General features: G+C 46.7%; 1 protein-coding gene across 3 annotated transcripts in view; it reads left to right on the plus strand.

Moving 5' to 3' along the window:
* Window positions 1-20,918, plus strand: part of KANK4 (KN motif and ankyrin repeat domains 4) — a 73,471-nt gene that overhangs the window by 47,987 nt on the left and 4,566 nt on the right. For all 3 annotated transcript variants that reach the window (XM_047873146.1, XM_047873147.1, XM_047873145.1), the window contains 7 exons: window positions 2,301-4,238; window positions 5,539-5,650; window positions 8,581-8,799; window positions 10,194-10,281; window positions 12,460-12,679; window positions 16,679-16,821; window positions 20,401-20,601. In XM_047873146.1, the coding sequence (XP_047729102.1) occupies window positions 2,301-4,238; window positions 5,539-5,650; window positions 8,581-8,799; window positions 10,194-10,281; window positions 12,460-12,679; window positions 16,679-16,821; window positions 20,401-20,601 (2,921 nt within the window). The remainder of the gene's footprint in view (window positions 1-2,300; window positions 4,239-5,538; window positions 5,651-8,580; window positions 8,800-10,193; window positions 10,282-12,459; window positions 12,680-16,678; window positions 16,822-20,400; window positions 20,602-20,918) is intronic.

Consider the following 20,918-nt stretch of genomic DNA (forward strand, 5'->3'; position numbering starts at 1 on the left):
TGGAGCTCCAGCCACATCAACTGTATTTACAGAACCCCAGAACACTATGACATTGCACACCTCCATGCCTTTGCACATTCTCCGATGTGTATCTAGAATCTGTGCTATTTATTGCTGCGTAACAAACACCCCAAAACTTAGTGGCGTAAAACAAGAATGTATAATTAACACAGCTTAGCTGAGTGGTCCTCACTCAGAGTGCCTCACTGTCACTGAAGTCAGATGATGGCTGAGACTGGAGTCATCTGAGGGCTCTTTTATTCATGCCTGGCACCTGGGCTAGCATGGCTAGAACAGCTTGGGCTGGCTAAGCACGTCTCACCCTCTTTCCCCATCTCTTCCGTGTGGGGCTGTTAGGGCTTCCACACAGTATGGCAGTCTCAGGGAAGATGGACTTCGTATGTGGCATCTGCCTTTCCACTGAGTGTGCATTCTAACAGACCCAGGTGGAACTCCAGGCTTTAACCTTGGAATTCCCTCAGCATCATTTCTACCATATTATTTTGGTCAAAGCAGTCACAGGCCAGCTCAGATTCAAAGGGGTGGAGAAACAGACTCTGCCTCTCATGAGGGATTCCCTTGCCTGTATGGAGGGTGGGAAGTGATGGTGGCCATCTTGGAGATAAACAGCTACAATGTCTTTCACCCTCTTGTTCTCCTGGTAAATTCCTGTTTGTTCATTTTATGTCAGCCTTAGGTCACTTTTGTGAAGTCATCCCTTTCCTACCAAGGCAGAATTAACCTCCAAGCCTAAGAAAAGTACTTTTTAAAAGTTTATTTGCTTTTATAATTAAAAAAAATTAATGTTTATTTATTTTTTGTGAGCAAGAGACAGACTGAGCATGTGTGGGGGAGGGGCAGAGACAAGAAGGAGACACAGAATCCGAAGCAGGCTCCAGGCTCTAAGCTGCCAGCACAAAGGCCAACGCAGGGCTTGAACTCACAGACTGCAAGATCATGACCTGAACTGAAGTCAGATGCTTAACCAACTGAGCCACCCAGGTGCCCCTAAGTTTGTCCCCTTCTGTGCACCCAGGCAAATTCATTTCCATTATGAGGCATCGGTTTTCTATGTTTTGTGTTTCCACAAAGATAATAGAGCACGTGTTGAGTGTTTATCATGCAAAGCACTTTATAAATATTAATTAATCAGTTCTCACAGTAATCTCATCTTGCTATTGATATTCCCATTTTATAGATGATGAGACATAGAGAGGCTAAGTCATTTCCCTAAGGGTCAAAATACAGACCAGGCTTTTGAACCTGCATTCTTGATCTCTGTGCTGTCCATTAAGGTTCTCTCCTGAGCTAAGCAATTTTGGAGCATGTTTAGCAGAATGTTAGGGGTGTTACATGAGAACAGACGATTTAACCTGAAGAAGTCCTTATGGATGCAAATAGTTGAAGGACTGACTTGTTCTCAGCATTCACTGCTGGAGTCAAGAAAATCAATGGTGCCTTGGTGTGATGAACTTTGTCATCACAATGTCCCCTGATAGTCTGGGCTGCCCTGAAAAGTCATGTGTCCCACCCCTCTCAGAGGATGTACACCAATGTTCCTTTTGATATGGCCCTTTTTCCTTACTAGCTTTTATCCAGTCTATGAAGAATATGGTATTTCCTCACCTGACATGAGCTTTTGAAAGTGAAGCACTTTTACTCATGTTTGTAAAGCACTAAACAGTTTTCAGGTGGAAAAGAGCAGGAGCTGTACATGACTACATGTTCCAACTCTCTCTGATCCTCCTGTATCTGAAGGCTGACACATATGAGGTAGCTTAAATAATACAGAAGACATAACTCCTTGATATCTCTGGCTTCGGCAAGCTTTACTAGTATCTATTTGAATAATGCAAGGTTCTTTCTTAATGTTGAGGCAGTTGTATATTTTATCCTTCAAAACCTTCAGTATTCATAATTTCCAATTAGTACCCTGATCCGGCAAAATCTGGCCACTTCAGTTCAGCAGTTACCATGACTCAGAACCAGAAAAACAGTATAAGACTATTTTATTTTGCTGGTCTGTGGGCAGATTCCACAGCAGTAACTGAGATGAATACTGCAAATTGGAAACTATTTCCTCTACCTATTTCCTTGCAGACATTGGCTAAGTACACACTGATTTAATAACCTGGACTCTCAGCATGGCCGGAAGATTGTGAGAATCTCAGCTTTAATTTAGAGGCTGGGACATTTAGAAGAACTCTCATGTGAGAGCCTTAAGTCTAAATCACACATATTCGGCTTCACCACCCTGCAATTCTTATTAACATTGTGCTTCTTTTTTACATGTCTCCCAGCCAAAGACCAGTCCTCTCAGGGAGAGGAAGAGAAAGACCCTCCAAAGAGCCACCCCTACTCTGTGGAGACCCCATATGGCTTTCATTTAGACCTGGACTTCCTCAAGTACGTGGATGACATTGAGAAGGGAAACACCATCAAAAGGATTCCTATCCACAGAAGGGCCAAGCAGGCCAAGTTTAGCACTTTGCCCCGAAACTTCAGCCTTCCTGACAGCAGGGCTCGCCCCCATGCTGCTCTTCCCCACCAAAACTGGTCCCCAGTGGTGCCAAGGAAGGTGCCGCTGGGGACAGAGGAGCGAGCCCAGTCGTTGCCACCTGGTGAACATGTGCAAGCCTCCACCAGCGGGAGTGACGTGAGCTACCACAGGAAGGCCCTGCTGGCGGAGACAGCCAGACATTTGGAGGTTGCAGCCCCCAGGGAGGCTGAGCTGGCCTCCGGGAGTGGACGGCCCCAGCTCTTGAGGGCATCCAGCATGCCAGCCACACTGCTGCAAAACAGGGCCTCTGAGGACCCAAGCCTAAACTCAGGTCCCCCCACACCTCCTGCCCTCCCTCCCCTTCATGGTGAAGGCAATGTCTGTGATGGCACCTTTGGCCCTGCAGATGGATTTGCGGGCTTTCAAAACTCCACCCCACGAGCAACAACTCAACCCAAAGTCAGAGAGTTTGGGGACCTGGTGCCAGGGATTCCAGAGCTGGTCCAGGAAGGCGCTGAGCCTCCAGAGGATGCAGATGATGAGGAGGCTCCAAATCACCTCTCTTTCCCAAGTCCTCCCTTCTCATCCCAGGATGCACTGATAGTTCTCGAGGATGAAGAAGATGAACACAAAACCCAAGAAGCAGAGGTAGTGGTCACCCCTGGCTCCCCAACACCAAGTCCCCCACCTCTGCCATCACCCATCCCTGAGAACGAGTTCCCCCTAGAAGAAATAGAGCTCAACATCAGCGAGATCCCACCCCCACCACCTGTGGAGATAGACGTGAGAAGCATTGGCGTCCGGGTCACGGAGGAAAGCCTGGGCCTCCCCACAATGGATCCCGTCAGCATCTCCAGCCTGAAGCAACAGCTGTCTGCCCTTGAGGGTGAGCTATCTGGAAGAACTGAGGAACTGGCCCAGGTCAGAGCTGCCCTCCAGCAGCAGGAGGAGGAAATCAAGGCTAGAGGGCAGAGGATTCAAGAACTAGAGTGCACTGTAGCTCAACTGGCAGATAAGCTTAGCCATGAGAACGCCAAAGATGCTCAGGGCCAGACTGATGCCGTGGTCAACACTGACCCCCTCCATGGACTCTTGACCAGGGAGTTGTGTGACAAGAGCATTGAGGTCAACCTTCTGGGCAGCACAGGATCTGAAAGCTGGAGGGCTGGAGGAGAGGAGAATGGGCTCTTATGGGGGCAGGACAGCCACAAACCGGGGGATCGGAGCCCAGCAGAATTCATGCCACCATCTCAGCTCTCACTGCCACAAGGACCCGAGATGGTCCTCACACCCTCTTTACATAGCTGCCTATCCACTGAGCTGAGGATCGAAGAAACAGGCTCTGAGCTTGAGGGGGACCCTCAGGTGGGAGCCAAGGGTCTGGGCAAGGGACCAGGAGGCTCTCCATGGAGCAGTGATAGAAAGACTCCCCCGGCAGGGAGGGAGGAGGCCAGTTCAGAGCTGCCAGGGAAGGAGCGCCCAGGGAGGCCACCAAGTTCACCAACAGATGCCACTATTGGGCAATATGTTAAGAAGATCCAGGAACTCCTGCAGGAGCAATGGAGCTGCCTGGAGCACGGGTACCCGGAGCTGGCCAGTGCCATCAAGCAGCCTGCCTCCAAGCTCAGCAGCATCCAGAGCCAGCTACTCAGCTCCCTCAACCTGCTGCTGTCTGCCTACTCGGCCCATGCTCCACCCCAGAAGGAGCCCCCGGCCCCCGCCTCCTCTCCACCGATGGGTAAATACTGGTCCCAGACACAGGGAACCATTTCTCCTCTACCTGGCGAGTCAAAGGGAAAAGGGATTTTAATTGCATGCATATATATGTATTTTTAAAAGGTTTAAGCAGCTCGGGGAACCCAGTGGAATTAAAAACCCATCTATGTAACAGTGGAGGCTCTGTGCCCCTACTCTTGTCCTTGCTCTAAGGTTGGGCCTGACTGCAGGCTGTGCAGGCCTGTACAGTTGTGCAGATAGCACAGGGCACAAAGATGCCGGCCAGGGAAGTTAAACGGGAGCTGAAATTCAGCCCACACTCACTCGCCAAGTCTGCAGCACTGTGTCCAGCCAGAGGGGTGCCTGTTTCTCATTTGCATGGCGCAAAGGCAATGTCTAGGGCAAGAATGGCCCTGGCTATGTGTACTCTAAACCTCAGCCTGCCTTCGCTGTTTCCTGGGCTCTTGCATTCCTGTGGTCCTCTCTGGTTCTTGCACAATAGAGGTTTTCTCTAGCCTGGTTTTGGAGGAGCATGATGTTGAGATCGGAAATATTTCACTGAATACTTTGTGTGTGTGTGTGTGTGTGTGTGTGTGTAAGAGAGAGATTGAATGATACATGTGGAAGTCGACCCTTTGGCTGAGCACACTTCCTCTTGTAAGAGATCACACACTTTTCTGTTGCATAAAGTGGAACCATATTTTGCTTTGCTCAACGAGTGGGGCCGCAAGTCTGCTTCCTGCCGCAGGTCACAAACTGGCTGCTTTTTCCTGATGTCGGTGCTATTTCCAGTCTTGCCCATTGGAAAATGCCTCCCATAACTGTGAGCACAGCAAAAGAAACCATGTTCTCGTTCACGTGTCTGCTCTACCTGCCCTGCATCGCAGGTGTCAACTGGCTTGTGAGCCAGGAAAGACCACTGAGGTGCCCTCCGGCAGAGGTGGGTGTTGGAGCAGAGGTCATGTGAATGGACCATTCTGCCATTCACTGAGCAAGTCTGAGCCTCAGATTTCCCTCCCATAAAACAGGGATGATAATGGCACACACACCACATGGCTCTTCTGGAAGAGTGCCACTAATTCCACTCCATCATCCACACTCAGAAGGGCTTTGTGGACAGGGACAGGTCAGCTGGTGTTGACCAGAAGGCCAGGCCTCCTCAAAGACCTTCACAATATTTGATTTACATTATCTAGTGCTCTGTCCCTTTCTACCCCCTCACATACCTTCAGTGTGTATCCGCTCAAAGCAAGAGTACCGGTTTTGCTGCATTCTGGGGCATCCCCAAGATCATTCTAACCTGTGATGTTGTGTCTGCCTAGAGATCTCCCCGTCGACCAGCCTTAAGTCCATAATGAAAAAGAAAGACTATGGCTTCCGTGCAGGAGGTAATGGGACCAAAAAGAACCTTCAGTTTGTTGGGGTTAACGGTGGGTAAGCATCGCTCGTGAAGCCCAGACTGCCCCCTCCACACTTCCCATCCCGCTGTTGTCCTTAGTGCTCTCTTTTCCTAGGGGGAAGCATCTGGTTCTCATTTTTCTTCAAGGGAATTAATAGCCCTTTAAAACTCCATCTTGGGTTTGCATGTGTTTGGCTCCTTGCCAGCTGTGGTGGTCTGTCGGATCCCGTGCTTTTAATGTCTCGGTGTTGGTGCCCCCCGGGCCAGGATTCCAGGTGGCTTCTGGGAATTTGGGGAGCACATGGGCCCTTTACAGAAGACATTTAACCTGCACAACAAACACTGAAACCAGGACAAACTCTTAGTTTGTTGAACTTCAAATTTCATCCATTTAGGTTTTTTTCTTCCTTTTAACTAACTTACTGCAAACCAATCCAACATCTTTTAATGTGAAGAAAAGCAACCAATGCCTATTGACTCAGAACATGAATCAAACCTTATATATTCTAGAGAGTAAATCAGCAGCTTTAGAATATTTTTTTTTTTTTATTTTATTTTTTGAGAAAGAGTATGAGTGGGGTAGGGTCAGAGAGAAAGGGAGAGAGACAGAATCCCAAGCAGGCTCCAAACTGCCAGCACAGAGCCCGACTCAGACCTCAAATTCACAAAACAGTGAGATCCAAGAGTCGGACACTTAACGGACTGAGCCACTGGTGTCTCAGACGCCCCTGGATTCAGAGTATTTTCTAGACCAGTCATCCAACAAACATTTATTAAATGTCGACAAATGTATTAGGTGTCAGTCATAAAAAAAGTGAAATAAATCATGGTCCCTGCCCTGAGCTCATAGTTTGGACAGGGCAGGGAGAAGACAAGAAGTAAAGAGAAAATGCTGATATGCTGAGATGTGTAGAGGAAGAAGTGTAGGCCTAAAGGAGGGGCACATGACCCAGCCAGTGGTGGCCCCAAAGGGGTCGGAACCCCTGCTTAATTCAGGTCAGATCAGAAGGAAGACACCAGGTTCAAATAAGAGCGATGGCACTGTTGCAGGTTCTGCAAGGAAAACGTCAGATATAAGGAAATGGGATGTCATAGGAGGCTGCCATTCTCATTGCCACTAACGTCAGCTTTCGCTGCCGTTTTCAGCTTTCGCCAGCTCATGCACAGGAAAGGAGAATCAGCCTAATCTCAAAGTCTAAAAGCAGGTTCTCTCTCTCCCCTTCTGAAATGCCCCTGACAGTGCCTGCCCTGTGCCCAAACCTGGAAGTCAATCTTGCAGCTAGAGCTTGCCTCAGTGTCTGCCATTGGCTCCTGTCTCTCTTCCCTAAAATGTGCCAAGTTGGGCCCATGCTGGGGCCCTTGCATTTGCTATCTGTCCTTCCATCCATCTCCCCCACCTCTTAAAGTGCTCCTGTCCCAGATATTCTTCAGTATTTGTCACTTTAGTCCAATGTTTCTCAACCTTGGCTGCACCTTGGAAACCCTGGGGGAGCCTTCAAAATACCAATGTCTGAGTCCCCTCCCTGAAAACGCCAGTTTAATTAGTCTGGGGTGCAGCACAGATATTGGGAATTGATATCCCCTCAAGTGATTATAATGTGCAGCCAGGGTGAAAAAAACTTCTGCTCTAATTAATGTAGCCCCTCCTCCCATTACTCAATCCCATGGTCCTTTATTATCTTACTCATTGTTCTTATCACTATGTAATTATACTGTTTACACGTTTACTTTCTGTTGTTTTCCTATTAGAATATAAACTCAATTAGGACAGGTACTTTGGTATAGCATTTACAACAGTGTGTGACACATAGTAGGTGCTCAATAAATTTCTGTTGAATGAATGAACTGACATCCAGGTGAAGTCTTTATGGAAGCAACTGTAAGACAAGAACAGCTTGGTAAATGTAGTATGTCCCCTACTCCCTTAATCACAAAAGTAAAAGGTGGTTCCAAGCACAATAGAAGAAATATCTGGTTTAAACAAGACAGAATGTGAACACGCCAAGGAGCAGGCTGGGTTTGCAAATCCAGTGAGCACAGGGGCCTTCCATAGGGGCCATCATTCAGAGAAAGGGCATGAGGGGGTTCTGTGGAAGCCGTGGCCACTGGTCTCCCCTGGTCTCTGTGGCAGTGTCCAATGGCCCCAGCACCTGAAATCTTCATCCTAACTGCAGCATCCTCTTTCGGGGTCTCCTGTTGACTATCAGCAGAAGGATCGATAAATCTTCCAGGACTTCTCTTCATGGTCTGTGGTCTGTCACCTCAGTGGAGTTGCACATAATTGAATATAAGGATCACTCCTGGGGAGGAGGGGCCACAAGTCAAGGGGCCCGTGCCCTTGCTTTTGCTGTTGCAAGTAATAGCTAAAACAGGCTGCAGCCAGGAAAGGCAGATGCTGGGTTCAGGTACCCTGACTGTTCAGGTTTCCCATGGAACCCTGCTGGGAGTAGATACAGATGGGTCCCTCCTTTCAGAGGTCAGCTGGGCTAGAACAGGGGAGCTAAAGGGAAGCCTCATAATCACCTGGAGACGTGATGATTTCTCAGTCAACTCAGAGGATCCAGGGTGGGAGTGGGGATGTTTGCCTAGATCTAGGCTCCTCTCTAGACAACACGTTAGGATTCTCGAAAAAATGCTTCTGTGAGAATCTTGGATTGCTTGTCTGAATCCTCCAAATGCATTGGCCAATTAGGGTATGGGCTATTTACATGTTCACTGCAAAGAGCTCAGTTAATTATCTTTTCTCCCAAAATGGCCTCTGGTGTTAAAGCCACAGCTCTTAACCACATCTTTCTCTGACATAAGGTTCCTGGGAGTCCCCTCACCCGGGTCTGCAGGTATAGAGAATGGAGATGTGGTTTAGCAAGCTGGGAATTATTATCTGAAGCCCACCTGGTTCTTATATGTGTTGACCTGGGCACCGGATAGGAAGCACAGAATGAGTGACCTTTGTCTTGTTCTCCAGCTATGAGACCACCTCAAGCGAGGAGACCAGCGGTGAGGACAGCTCCCCGGAAGACTTGTCTGACAGCGAGGCCGAGAAGAAATGTGATGGCACAGAACACAAACGGGGCAAGGAGGCCCACCCCGGCTGCAAGGCCGGGCAGGGCATCCCAGAGGGCACCAGCACCTCAGGCCAGGACGGTGGGCCTCCTGAAGACCTCCCCCATCCCAAGGCTGAGAGGTGGGTCAGATGGGCACGGATGGGAGCACTGATCCTCCGAGAAAGAGCAAGGGCATTTCTTCACCCTTTTATTCCATTATTTGTTCATTTGTTCATCTTTCTCTCCGTTCACCAGATTTACTGAGTTTCTAATCTATGCTAGGCACAGACGTAACTCCTGCCTTCATGGGATATCCTGTCATAGAACTCTACATGTAAAGCTAACATGGTCCCAGCACTAGAAATGCGAAGGACTTTACATGTACTATCTTAGATAATCCTTCTAATTATTCTGCAAGGTAGAAATTATTATAATCCCAACTTTACAGATGTGGAGACAGAGGCTTAGAGAAGTTAAGTGACGCAGCTAGCAGAGCAGGGATTCTGACCCAGATCTTTTCTGATTCTTACCCATATGCTTTTCTGCCTCTCCCGTTGGCCATGTTGACATAACCCTGTCTTTGAAAGAGATGCGAGGTCATGTCACATAATGAAAAGAGTACTGTCTTTGGAGTTGGACACACTTGGATTCAAATCCTATGTCTGCCACAGGGTCACTTTACACAAGGCACCTAAACTGTGGTTGCCTCAGTTTCCTCATTTGGAATAATGTGGATAACAGCCACCTGATAGGTTTGACCTGAGGACTGGATGAGAAAAAATATGTAAAATGCCTAGCACAGTGCCTGCCACACAGTAGGCTCTCAAGAAATAGTGGAAATAAGGATAGTAAGTACCATAATCATCACTACCACACCCAGCCAGGGGTAGCGACGAGCAGTGAGTGGGATCTGACTGCTAAGTGGGTACACAGGGCTGCTCCAACATGGCAGCACTATAAAGACGTGATGAGGGTAGAGCTTCCTGGTGACCAATACCATTAAGTCCTACCCTGGGATGGTCTGTCTGCCCTTATACTAACACGGGAAGAGTGCTCATCATTGAGTGCATCCCAGCTTAACTGATTTTCATTTTATTGACTCTGTTAGCATTGATGGTACCCTTCATGAAAGAACAACCTGACAAAATTTGCTAGTATGGATTGGGTTCTTTGGGTTTTTCAAGTCACTGAGGCAGAAAATGTTTTAGCCAAAGTCAGGAAGACAGCCCTTCCTTTCCCAGCATGTCAGGAATTGCAGTTAGGCCCATGGTCCCCAGAATGCTTTGGTGATCTACTCCCTCCTCCTGAAAACAGCAGGATTAAAAGGGCAATGTGCTTGACTCACTCTTCAGAAGAGTTCAGAAGCCAAGCCTCATTGTGGGAGGCTGTATTCAGTGTAATATCCCTTGTCCTGGGAAGTTGCTTAGTGTGGGTGTTTCAGCTGCTGAGAAGCGAAAGTCAAGGTAGGGGATTACTTTCTTTTTTATTAATATGAAGACATATATATATATATGTATTTTATTTTCCTCTTTAGATATAAGCCTTCAGAAGAATTCCTCAGTGCATGCCGGGCATTGAGCCAACATCTGCCAGAAAGTGGGGCCACCACCGACCAACTCTTGGTACTGTGATTTTTCACTGTCATGGAAGGATGTCCGTGCTGTTTAAGCTGTTAGTTCCAGCTCGGTGACTTTGGTCTCCCGCCTGAGGCGGCAGTGTGGGTGTGCACGGAGTCCCTTTCCTCTGGGTGCCTTCATTTGCCCAAACTCTGCTGCCTAGGTGATGGGTTATGCTGGGAGAGGGGAACCGATGCATTTGCACCAGGAAGCAGCCTGGTGCTCGGAGGCACTACCGAGGGTTATCAGGCGCTGCACCTGAATGTCAGGTGTACAACAATCAACAAAACAAAACTGTGTGGCTTAGGCTCAAAATCACCTCACAATTGCTGTGGGCAGAGTGAAGAGTGTGTGGAATGGGAACCGGGATTCTAGTCCCAAGACCTCTGTGAGATCTTGAGCAAGTCAGTTCACCTCATTAATAAAATGAAGGTGGGCGGTGGGCAGCATGTTTCATTACCCTCAAGCCCTGGTATTTAATTCTGTAGTCTATACTGTTTTTCTTGACGTGTACCTATGGGTTGAGAGACCAAAAGCAAGAAAATATATCTGTTGGCACCTTAACACCTTCATGGCCCACAGAGATGTAAACAGATAACCATTGGGTTCTACTTTTACTCAAGAAATACTGGCACAGACACATTTTCCCAAGTCATGAGAGCCAGCTGGTAAGCCCCAGTGTGTAACAACCCATAAGCATTTTAGAGCCCATTTTGTTCTCCCTTGCAGAAGAGGCTTAGGGGTAAAAAATGATCGATTCAGCCCAACCCATCTTGATTATTCTATCTCAGCTGATTTGGCAAACAACTGTTCCCAGATTGTTAAAAAACCAGTGTGTGATGTGGATGGATGTTGATCAAAACTCCTGTTACTTATTCTGAGTTACAGAATAAGTAGTTCTGAATGAATTACAGAACTAAGCTGTATGTTCCTTAATATTAGGATCTTTCTCCAGATTCTCCTGAAGATTCCACAGGAAAGGGAGATATTCTGATATATAAAAAATGTTTCAGCCACAAAAGAATCCACTGTTTCTGCCTAGAAGACATAGGGTAACCTGGATGGCTCAGTTGGTAGAACATGCAACCCTTGATCTTGGGGTCGTGAGTTCAAGCCCCACACTGGGCATAGAGTTTACTTAAAAATAAAGTAAATAAGAAACAGAAAAAGAAAAGTGACGGAGGATGTGCAAACCTGACACCACACCCATGTTAGGTTCAAAGTACCCCCGACCCCAACCCCACCTTCGACACAAAGCAGGTTGTACAAAGACCTCACTGTGTAGAGCCAGGGACAGGTTAGGGACCCAGCCCTCTTTTCAGCCACATTTTATAGTTGAGACAGGAAGGTTCAAAATGACTACATGACTTCCAAGGTCATACAACTGAGCCAGGACTTAAGCCTGGCTACATTGGCTTAAGTGACTCCAACTCCAGTCCCTTTCCAGAATGAGTGTGAAGTCACATCCCCATGGTTTCTCCTCCCCCTTACATAAATAACTTAAACATGTTCTATTTTAAACATGTAGGTCATGTAACACAGAGAATTGATGTCATTTATTCTGGAATTCTCCTCATCGATGGTTCCAAAGGAGCTAAATACTGCAGATAGTGAGGTCCTGCCATGGGTTGTTAAATCATTTTCTCTGAAGGTTCTAGCAAAGCTTAAAAGCCAAAAATAATTCAAGCACAGCTGTTTGGGTTTTATTTTCTAGCATAAATTGGCCATGTTGTTGATCTTAGCTTTCAGCATGCATTTTTCCCATTAGTAAAATGTTGTGACTTGCTAGTTATGGCTATTGAAAACACACAAAAGTCCTGATAGAGTCTGGGCTAAGGTCAATATTGGCTGGTTATATGAAAGACAGGGCCTCGGTTATCCTGTGCATACAAGGGACGCAAGCTAAACTTACAGTAGATTCAAACTGTCACCTAGGACACTGTCACCAGTTATTGTTTGCTCTCCCAGTCCTCTTTCTACCTCACATGGGGGGCTCATCACACAGGTGCAAACTCAACCCCACTAGCTCTGATCCCTCCAGGAGTAAGTCACATGGAGTTACAGGGAGCTGAAGGGATAGCTGTGAAGCATCCAAAGCTGACTTTTCCTAGTGGGAAGGAACACCCCAGCTGGAGCACCCCAGGCCAGGTAATCTCCTGGAACTGGAATCTGTTGGTATTTCAGAGGCAGAGCTTGAACACCATCAGTCAAGAGTGGTTCCGCGTCTCCAGCCGGAAGTCGTCTAGCCCTGCTGTGGTGGCGGCCTACCTCCGTGGGGTCCAGCCCCACTCCCCACACTTCCTGAAGCTGCTTGTGAACATGGCAGATGGCAACGGGAACACGGCTCTTCACTATAGCGTGTCTCACTCCAACTTCTCTGTGGTGAAGCTGCTGCTGGAGACAGGTCAGAAACAGGTGCATCTGCACAGCCCGGGTCCCTCCTTGAAGGGCAACTTTTGTAGCCACTTCCTTCCAGGGAGGTGATGCTTCACTGTCCTGAGTTCCTCCTGTATTCTAGGAAGTGGACTAGACCACCGTGCCTTTGTTATGTCACTTATTCTTCACAACGCTCTTGTGATGTAGGTATTACTACCCTCACGTTGCTGTGTGGGACAACATCAAGTGGCCTAGGAGTGATGGCGTGGACAGGTGGGTGATGGGGCTGACTGAAGGCATGTCCAGGTCCCGTGTCATCTAGGAGTTCAGGAAGGCTGTATGTGGGATATCTAGGAGAGTATCTATAGGAGATTTAACACCCCAAATCATCCTCCACAGAGTAGGCCCTCTACTAAGCCCCTGGCAAATGAGGTCTCACTTAATCCCCGTAACTCCTGTCAATAGGGATGATTACTCCGATTTTTTATAAGTGATGCAAGTGATGCTCAGAAAAGTCAATAGGCTTTTGTGTGATCCCAAGATCACATAATGACTAAGTGTGCTGCTGGGGTTTAAAATTGATACAACTGACTTGTTCTTCCCATTCCTGGCATCCAGGAATTAGAGCACATGCTAGATCTGTAAACCTTATGTAGGAGGCTAGAGGAGGAGTTTAAGTGGGCATCGGGGAGTCTCAGTTCTAGATCCAACAGCTTTCCCCCAACTTGGATCTTATCCACCCTGCCTTAAATTCCTCCCACAGCTTTCCATGTCTCTTAAGATGAAAGGCAACTTCCTCAGCTTGGCCTTCAGAAATTCGAGAAGGCCTGACTGCTGCCTGCATTTGCTCCCTCGGCCACCACCATGCATTCTCTTTCCATCCACTCCAGTCAGATGGCCTCAAACTCACCATGCTCATTCCCTCCTTTTCTCTTTCTATCTGAACCCTTTTCCCTAAACCCTTTCTCATGACTGGCTCCTTCTCATCATTCCAATACTCCAAAGTTCCCTTAAGAAGCCTTGAAACTTTTTACTGGAATGAATAGGTGATGGACCTAATGACAGCCTAAAATTCTTTCCGCTTTCCACATCATCAGAGGAAGATAAATTCCCAACTCTGACATTGAGCCAATTTTACTAGATTTCAGTTCTTCATGGATTCATGGATACCACAAAAAGGGTAGCTCAACTGAGAAAGGCACATAATTCAATGGAACATGCCCCTGTGCGTGAAGAATCCAAGGACTGGAAATGTAGAGCCCTCATCTTCAAGTAGCTCAGACTTGCAGCCTGTTAGAAGTTCTCCAGGTGGGCCAGGCCAGAGAACAGACGCCCTAAGCTTTGGTTGTTGTGCACTTCTGCTGGTGTGGACTGAGAATCCATTCAGTTCTCACCAACCCTAAAGTGATCTGGAAGCTTTCTGTTTAACTTACTGATAGAGCTAAATAGCCATAAGCACAAAGAATGAAGATTTGCTGGAGAACGGGCTGAAGGTACCATTACTTTCCCTCAATGTAGAAGGGCTGTTGAGGGCCTTCTACTTAGGCTCCGAAACTTAGGCTCCCATCCCAGGCAGTTGTGAAGCATCCAGAAAGCACACTACAAACTGTAAGGGGCTACACTGAAGTGACTTGTCATTTTTGAGAATGGAGCCAGCGGGTGCACCTCTACCACCTTAGTCTTTTGTGATCCTTTATTTTTTTTATTTTTTTATTTTTTTAGTATTTATTCATTTTTGAGAGACAGAGAGAGAGAGAGAGAGAGAGAGAGAGAGAGAGAATGAGCATTAGCAGGGGAGGGGCAGAGAGAGAGGGAGACACAGAATCCGAAGCAGGCTCCAGGCTCTGAGCTGTCAGCACAGAGCCCGACGTGGGGCTTGAACTCACGAACCATGAGATCATGACCTGAGCCGCAGTCAGACACTTAACCGACTAAGCTACCCAGGCACCCCATGTGATCCATCCTTTATTTTGCCAGAACGCTGCTGCAGGGGAGAAAGCTTGTTGAACTGGAGCGTGCTCAGTCATGAGTCTTTCTTCTTGACTCCAGAGAGGGTTGGCTTTACTCCCTAGGGGCTGCTCAGAAGAATTTGCTGTGAAAGCCCTGGGTGAAGCCCCTTTCTGAACCCCTGAGGAGGAGTCAGTCCTTACTCTGCTGAGCTACAAGTCATGTTCCTGAAGAGAGTAAAGAGAACTGTAACCTGAGGACTGTTTACACCTCTTAAAAGCAAACACAAGATAGTCAAGAGGTAAAAATAAAAAAGTCATTAACAAGGCAATGCAGATATTCCCATCTTTATCAAGGCCAAGTTGTGAGGCAATGTGTGGAGTTAGATTCAGCTTTCATAGCCCAGCTGGTCATGACAGTGGTCAGAGGGGCTTACTGATGATAAATGGACCAGACTGATTTTTTTGTATCCACTGGCATCCTGGCATCACAATGGCACATTTCTGAAAAATTGTTTGAGGTGGGGTGGAGCGAACGTCAAACAAATATGGTTTTTTTACCCCAAGTACAGAACTTGTAAATAAGTCACCCTAATTGTAGGTTTATGCATTTTTTCATAAACCATATTTGTTACAATGAATAGCTAAGTCTTCATGAGCAAGTAGCAAGGATACAGAAATAAGAATACTATACTAGTGAAACAGTAAGTGCTTACTGACTGTTTACAATGTGCTAGGTACTGTTCTAAGTTCTTTTGATATATTAACTCATTAAATTTCATGGTAACCCCATAGGTTCTATTATTATCCCCATTCTACAGAGGAAATGCTAAGAAAAACTAAATGACTTGATCTATAGAGATAGTTTTTTTATTGTCCAAAAGAGATACATAGCTTTTTTGGATAAGCAACAGTATGGGAAAGATTTTGTTTTCCACATGGTATTGCCCTTAGGAAGTGGGACTGTGGGCCATCTGGATGGCTCAGTCGGTGAAGCGTCTGACTTCGGCTCAGGTCGTGATCTCACAGTTCGTGAGTTCAAGCCTCACATCAGGCTCTGTGTTGACAGCTCAGAGCCTGGAGCCTGCTTCAGATTCTGTGTCTCCCTCTCTCTCTCTGCCCCTTCCCCACTCATTCTCATTTTCTCTCTCTCTCTCTCTCTCCCTCTTTCTCTCAAAAATAAATAAACATTTAAAAAAATTTATGAAATAAATTAAAAAAAAGAAGTGGGATCATTTATACAATAGGTAAGAAGCTGATGACCTATGTCACCTTTGGTGCAGCGAGATATGAATGCATACCCCCAGGGTTACAAAGCAGATATTTCCTTTGAGTTCTCAACTAATACCTTAAGTATTTAAATATTTAAAATGTGATATTTTTCATTCTACTTTGAAATGTATATTCTTAATTGCTTTAACCCAAATGTGTATGGAGGCCTCCCCCCTCCCCGATTTTTCAAATAAGATGCTTATTCCTGGAAAGATTTCCTGTGGCGTTTTTCATGCCACCTGGCACACTGCCCAACATATCACTAGGCCTTTGGAAAAGACATGAAAACGCTGCCACCAACTTAAGAGTTGTACACAGACCTAGAGTAAAGCCTAAAATGACAGTTGTGGCTGATGGGTGGCCAGGTGAGCGGTGGGTGAGAGCCAGACTTACCTGAGCTCTGGTCTCATTTCATCTTCACTCGGGCAGTTTATGAAGCTTCACCGACCTTCAGTAAAATGGGACCCTCATCTGTAAGATGGGAATCATGTCATGTGCTCTGCTTTAGGAAACAGTCCTGGTCATTTTACCCCTTGGCCATCTCTGACTCTACTACCTTGTTGGACCTTTCTTGCTGAGTAGCTTCAGGAAACTTGTAAAGAAAACTAGCCACTTTTAAAGGCTGCTAAAAATGTAAACACTGACTCCATCACTGGGAAAAGATCGCTCTGCTCCATGGCCTTTTAACTAGCAGGGAGTGCCCTGTTGAACTGTGCTCTGCTAAAGCAGAAGCTCACTCCTGCCCCCTCCTGCATCCCCACCCCCCCCAAACCCGGGAGTTATCCCAGTGCCTACTGCTCCCCCTGCAGGTGTCTGCAATGTTGACCATCAGAACAAAGCCGGCTACACTGCCGTGATGATCACTCCCTTGGCTTCTGCAGAGACCGATGAAGACATGGCTGTCGTCTGGAAGCTCTTAAGAGAAGGAAATGTGAACATCCAAGCTACTCAGGTAAGAGGTGTGAACGTGATCCCCTCTTTAATAAATATGGGTACCTCTCAGTTTTATTCTGCCAGTGGGGTGAAAAATTGCATGTAGATCCCTGTAGAGTTTTTAACCCAAGAAGGCTGGGCCCTCCAAATGGCATCCGTCCAAAGCCTGTACATTTGGTTTCCTCAAAAGCTTCTGAGACCCAGACAGGCTAGGACAGAGGTCAGTGAGCTTGTAATCTGTGTCCTGGTCTGAAACTGGGCAAAGTCCATCTGGACCAGACTTCTTGAACAGTTAGCACCAGCAGGACATGAAAATGCTGAAAGGCATTTGTTGGTTGTGTAGAAAGCCTCTGCAGGTGATCAACCTCCATCATGAATTAGAAAGCAGTTCAAAGGGTTAGCATGTCTCTGTTTAGCTTCTGGGCCCCTCTACTTGAGAGGATATCATAGGGGCATGGTCCTTATCCCGAAGGGCTTTGAGTTAGACAAGGCTCCATATGGAACAATGGGAACTCCTCAAAAGACCACTTACCCATCTTTGACCAATATGAGAACAACAGAATGCATGCAACTCTCTTTCTCCCCAGAGTGATCAGAGATGTAGCTTAACTATCAAGAACTGTGAAGGGTCTGAGATTGTACTCTACTTTAATGCTAACAAGTTAGCATGCTACAGTGTTATGGATGCTGGCAGAAGACATGAAACTCCTGTGCCAGAGATGGACAGTGTATTACTCACAGCAGGAAGAGTAGCCATGGCATCGGTATTTACACCAGTTCCCTGAGCCCCAATACCCAATTCCCACAGGTGTGAGGAGGGTCAGATCCCTGTACATGGAGTAGGTTGTATTACTGGAAAGGAACCCTGAGCTTAGGGAACCTGAATCTTTTATATTGGATAGCGAGTATGTTTGCCCTTTGTTTTGGAGAAGACGCTATCTCTTTCTTCCAAGGCTGTTCACTATACAAGCATCTTTAAAAAGACAGTCTAGGGGTGCTTGGATGGCTCAGTCAGTTAAGCATCTGACTCTTGATCTCAGCTCAGGTCTGGATCTCAGGGTTGTGACTTCAAGGCCCGCACTGGGCTCCACGCTGGGTGTGGAGCCTACTTAAAAAATAAAATAAAGCAAAAAATAAAAAGACAGTCTAGAACAACAGAGCAGATAGTGTCTCACTCACAAAGTATGCAAAAAACTTAGAGACCCATAAGAAAGTGCCTCCCAACAATATATTTAACTCCCTTGTCCCCCCAACCCCCAGAAAGTGACTGCAGACAGTAGCCTACCCAGATAGCAAAGTCACTTTGCACACTTTATCTAATAGTGATCCTATTGATGGCAAGGAACAGACATTTGTAGATCACTTTCTGTTTTTCAAAGTATTTTCACCTAGAGCTCCTACCCCATGGGATTTAAGAAAGCTGCTTTCATTTTAAAATGTTTGCCATAAATATGTTAATTTTTTTCTAAATTGGCCCTCTTTTAAGAAGGGATGCTCATCAAAATCAAAATCAATGCCCTTTTTTTATAGATGCTCTAGGAGAGCATGGGTCTCATCCCAGGTTGCTAAGGAGGGAAAGGAATTCATAACTGCCACTGCTCCCTTCAGCTCCCTCCAGGGCTTTTACATATTTCAGCTGCATATGAGCTGCAGGTACCAGGTAAATAGTGAATTAGGAGGCTGGGAGTCTCCTAGGCTAAGCTGTTTATTTCTCTTTGTATCTCCAGGATCAGCACCGTGCCTGGCATATAGCAGCACTCTGTAAATATCGTTGAATTAAATTGTATTGAACTGGACCAGGAGGGAGGTGAGGAAGGCAGGGGCCCCAAGCCAGGCATAGGGACAGACAAGAGGACAATCTACATAAGTCATCTGGCTTTAATACCACTTGGAGAGAGGGGTCTCCATGGAAATCTCCTGATCTAGTTAGGCCAGTAAAGAAAGAACCATTACTTCAGGGCTGAGTATAAGCAAACCAAAAGGCAAACAAGGCTTCTCTGGAAAGATCTATCTGGGTGCCAGAGAAATGGAGAACCAGGATACCTAAGAATACAATCCCACATACTGGGTATTTGTCACACATTATCGCTTATGCTCATAACAACAATAATAGCTAACACATGCACAGCACTTGTAAAGCACATGAGTCTCAGAACAGCCCCCTGAGGCAGGTAATATTGTTGAGCATTCCCATTTCACTAGATCAGGAGAAGCCATTGAGAGGTTAACTCAATTCACATAGATAATAGTTAACTCAATTCACATAGATAATAAGTGACACAGCCAGGATTTTCCTGATTGCAAACCTCCTTTCTTTTCTCTAAGTCCCAAAGTTCTGGGCAGGGAAGCATAATCCATCAGTGACCACAGACCGGCCCTTAATCAGTGAGCAAACATATCAGCAAACATGTCCTCAGCACTTTTTACATGTAGGACTTGGTGCTGAGAGCCACAGGGATCTGAAAGGAGGGAAAACATAGTCCTTGCCTCATTCTTACAACCTTAAAAAAGCCTGGTGTCCAGTGAGAGACAAGCCTGACCTACCTGGAACCCAGGAGAACCATAAGGGAAAAATATAATCAGGTCATTTAATAGGACTATGTACATAAAGGAAAATCTATGAGAAATAAATGGCCCATTTATAATCAGCAAAATTGCTACCATACGTTGTTCTATTTACACCCTTTATTTCACTGGATTCCCACAAAAGCCCTGTGAGGTACACAGGACAGATTATGATGATAATTTTTAAGAAAAGAAAAAGGCAAGATTCAGGGAATACAAGTGACAGGGCCAGAGCCACACACTAGCAAATAGGAGAACCAGGGCTTGGACTCACTTTCTGACTCGAGGCCACTGCCACATGCACTAATGATTACAGGGATGTGAACAGTTGTCAATGCCAGGGTACTTGGCTGGCTCAAGTCAGAAGAGTATGCAACTCTTGATCTTGGGGTTGTGAGTTGGAGCCCCATGTTGGGTGTAGAGATTATTTAAATCAGTAAAAAAAAAAAAAAAAAAAACCTTTAAAAAAAAGTTTAAATGGTGATAGATTAGCAATGACCATAGGACCATGAGGGCAGAGATCTTGTCAAGACAAGAGGGTTCTAGGTATCACTGAACTGAAAATACCAGGGGTGTTCTGAGTAGACCAAGGCTTCCTGCAGGAAGTTAGGCCAAGGCAGAGATTAAAAAACCACAGTACAGAAGCATTCAACCCTTCATTTACTCTATCATTCCATGTTTATCGGCATGTACTTGGTGCCAGGCACTGGGGAGACAGAGATGAAAAAGGCTTAGTCCCTGCCATCAAAAATTTCACAGTCCATGAGGAGAGAGATTGACAGGTTGCAATAACAAGTGGTAAGTGCTGTGTTGTGTATCCCGTGCCTGGGGTGTTAGCAGAGGGCTCTAGCGAGGATGTGGCATTTGACTAGTGTTTTGGCAAAGCAGAAGTTTGCCAGGTGGAGAAGGATGTGTCCATTACCAGGGGCAGGAAGAGATTCAGATTCAATGGTCATTTTCTGGAACCTTCTTGCCCAAGCATACCCAGGCTGGAGAGGGGATCCTCACCATTCCCCTGTGCTCTGTGTGGCAGGGAGGCCAGACTGCCCTGATGCTGGGAGTCAGCCATGACAGGGAGGACATGGTCCAGGCATTGCTCAACTGCCAGGCAGATGTCAACCTGCAGGACCACGAGGGATCGTCGGCCCTCATGCTGGCCTGTCACCACGGCAACGCCGACATGGTGCGGCTGCTCCTGGCACACCCGGCCTGCGACAGCAGCCTGACCGACAAGGTGAGACTTCCAGGCAATTAACAAGTAGGTGTTTCACTTCCCTTCCCGAAAAGTGCCTGCCCAGCCAGTAGAATTCAAGGAAGCACATGTCAGAAGCAATGGAATCAACCTCATAGCGCTGTTATGGGACTTAAATGAGATGATCTGTAGTAAATGCGGGGAGCCTTGGAGCTGGGAACCCCCAAATCCTAACCTTTCACACCATCCTGAGGAAATGTGCCCAGGCCTGGCCTTGGCCCTGAACTGGTCACAGCAACAACCGCATTTGGGCTTTGGAGCAGCACCTTGGACAAGGGAGCTCTGCTGCCCACGGGAAC

Source organism: Prionailurus viverrinus, chromosome C1 (assembly GCF_022837055.1).
Source record: "Prionailurus viverrinus isolate Anna chromosome C1, UM_Priviv_1.0, whole genome shotgun sequence".
Taxonomy (NCBI): domain Eukaryota; kingdom Metazoa; phylum Chordata; class Mammalia; order Carnivora; family Felidae; genus Prionailurus; species Prionailurus viverrinus.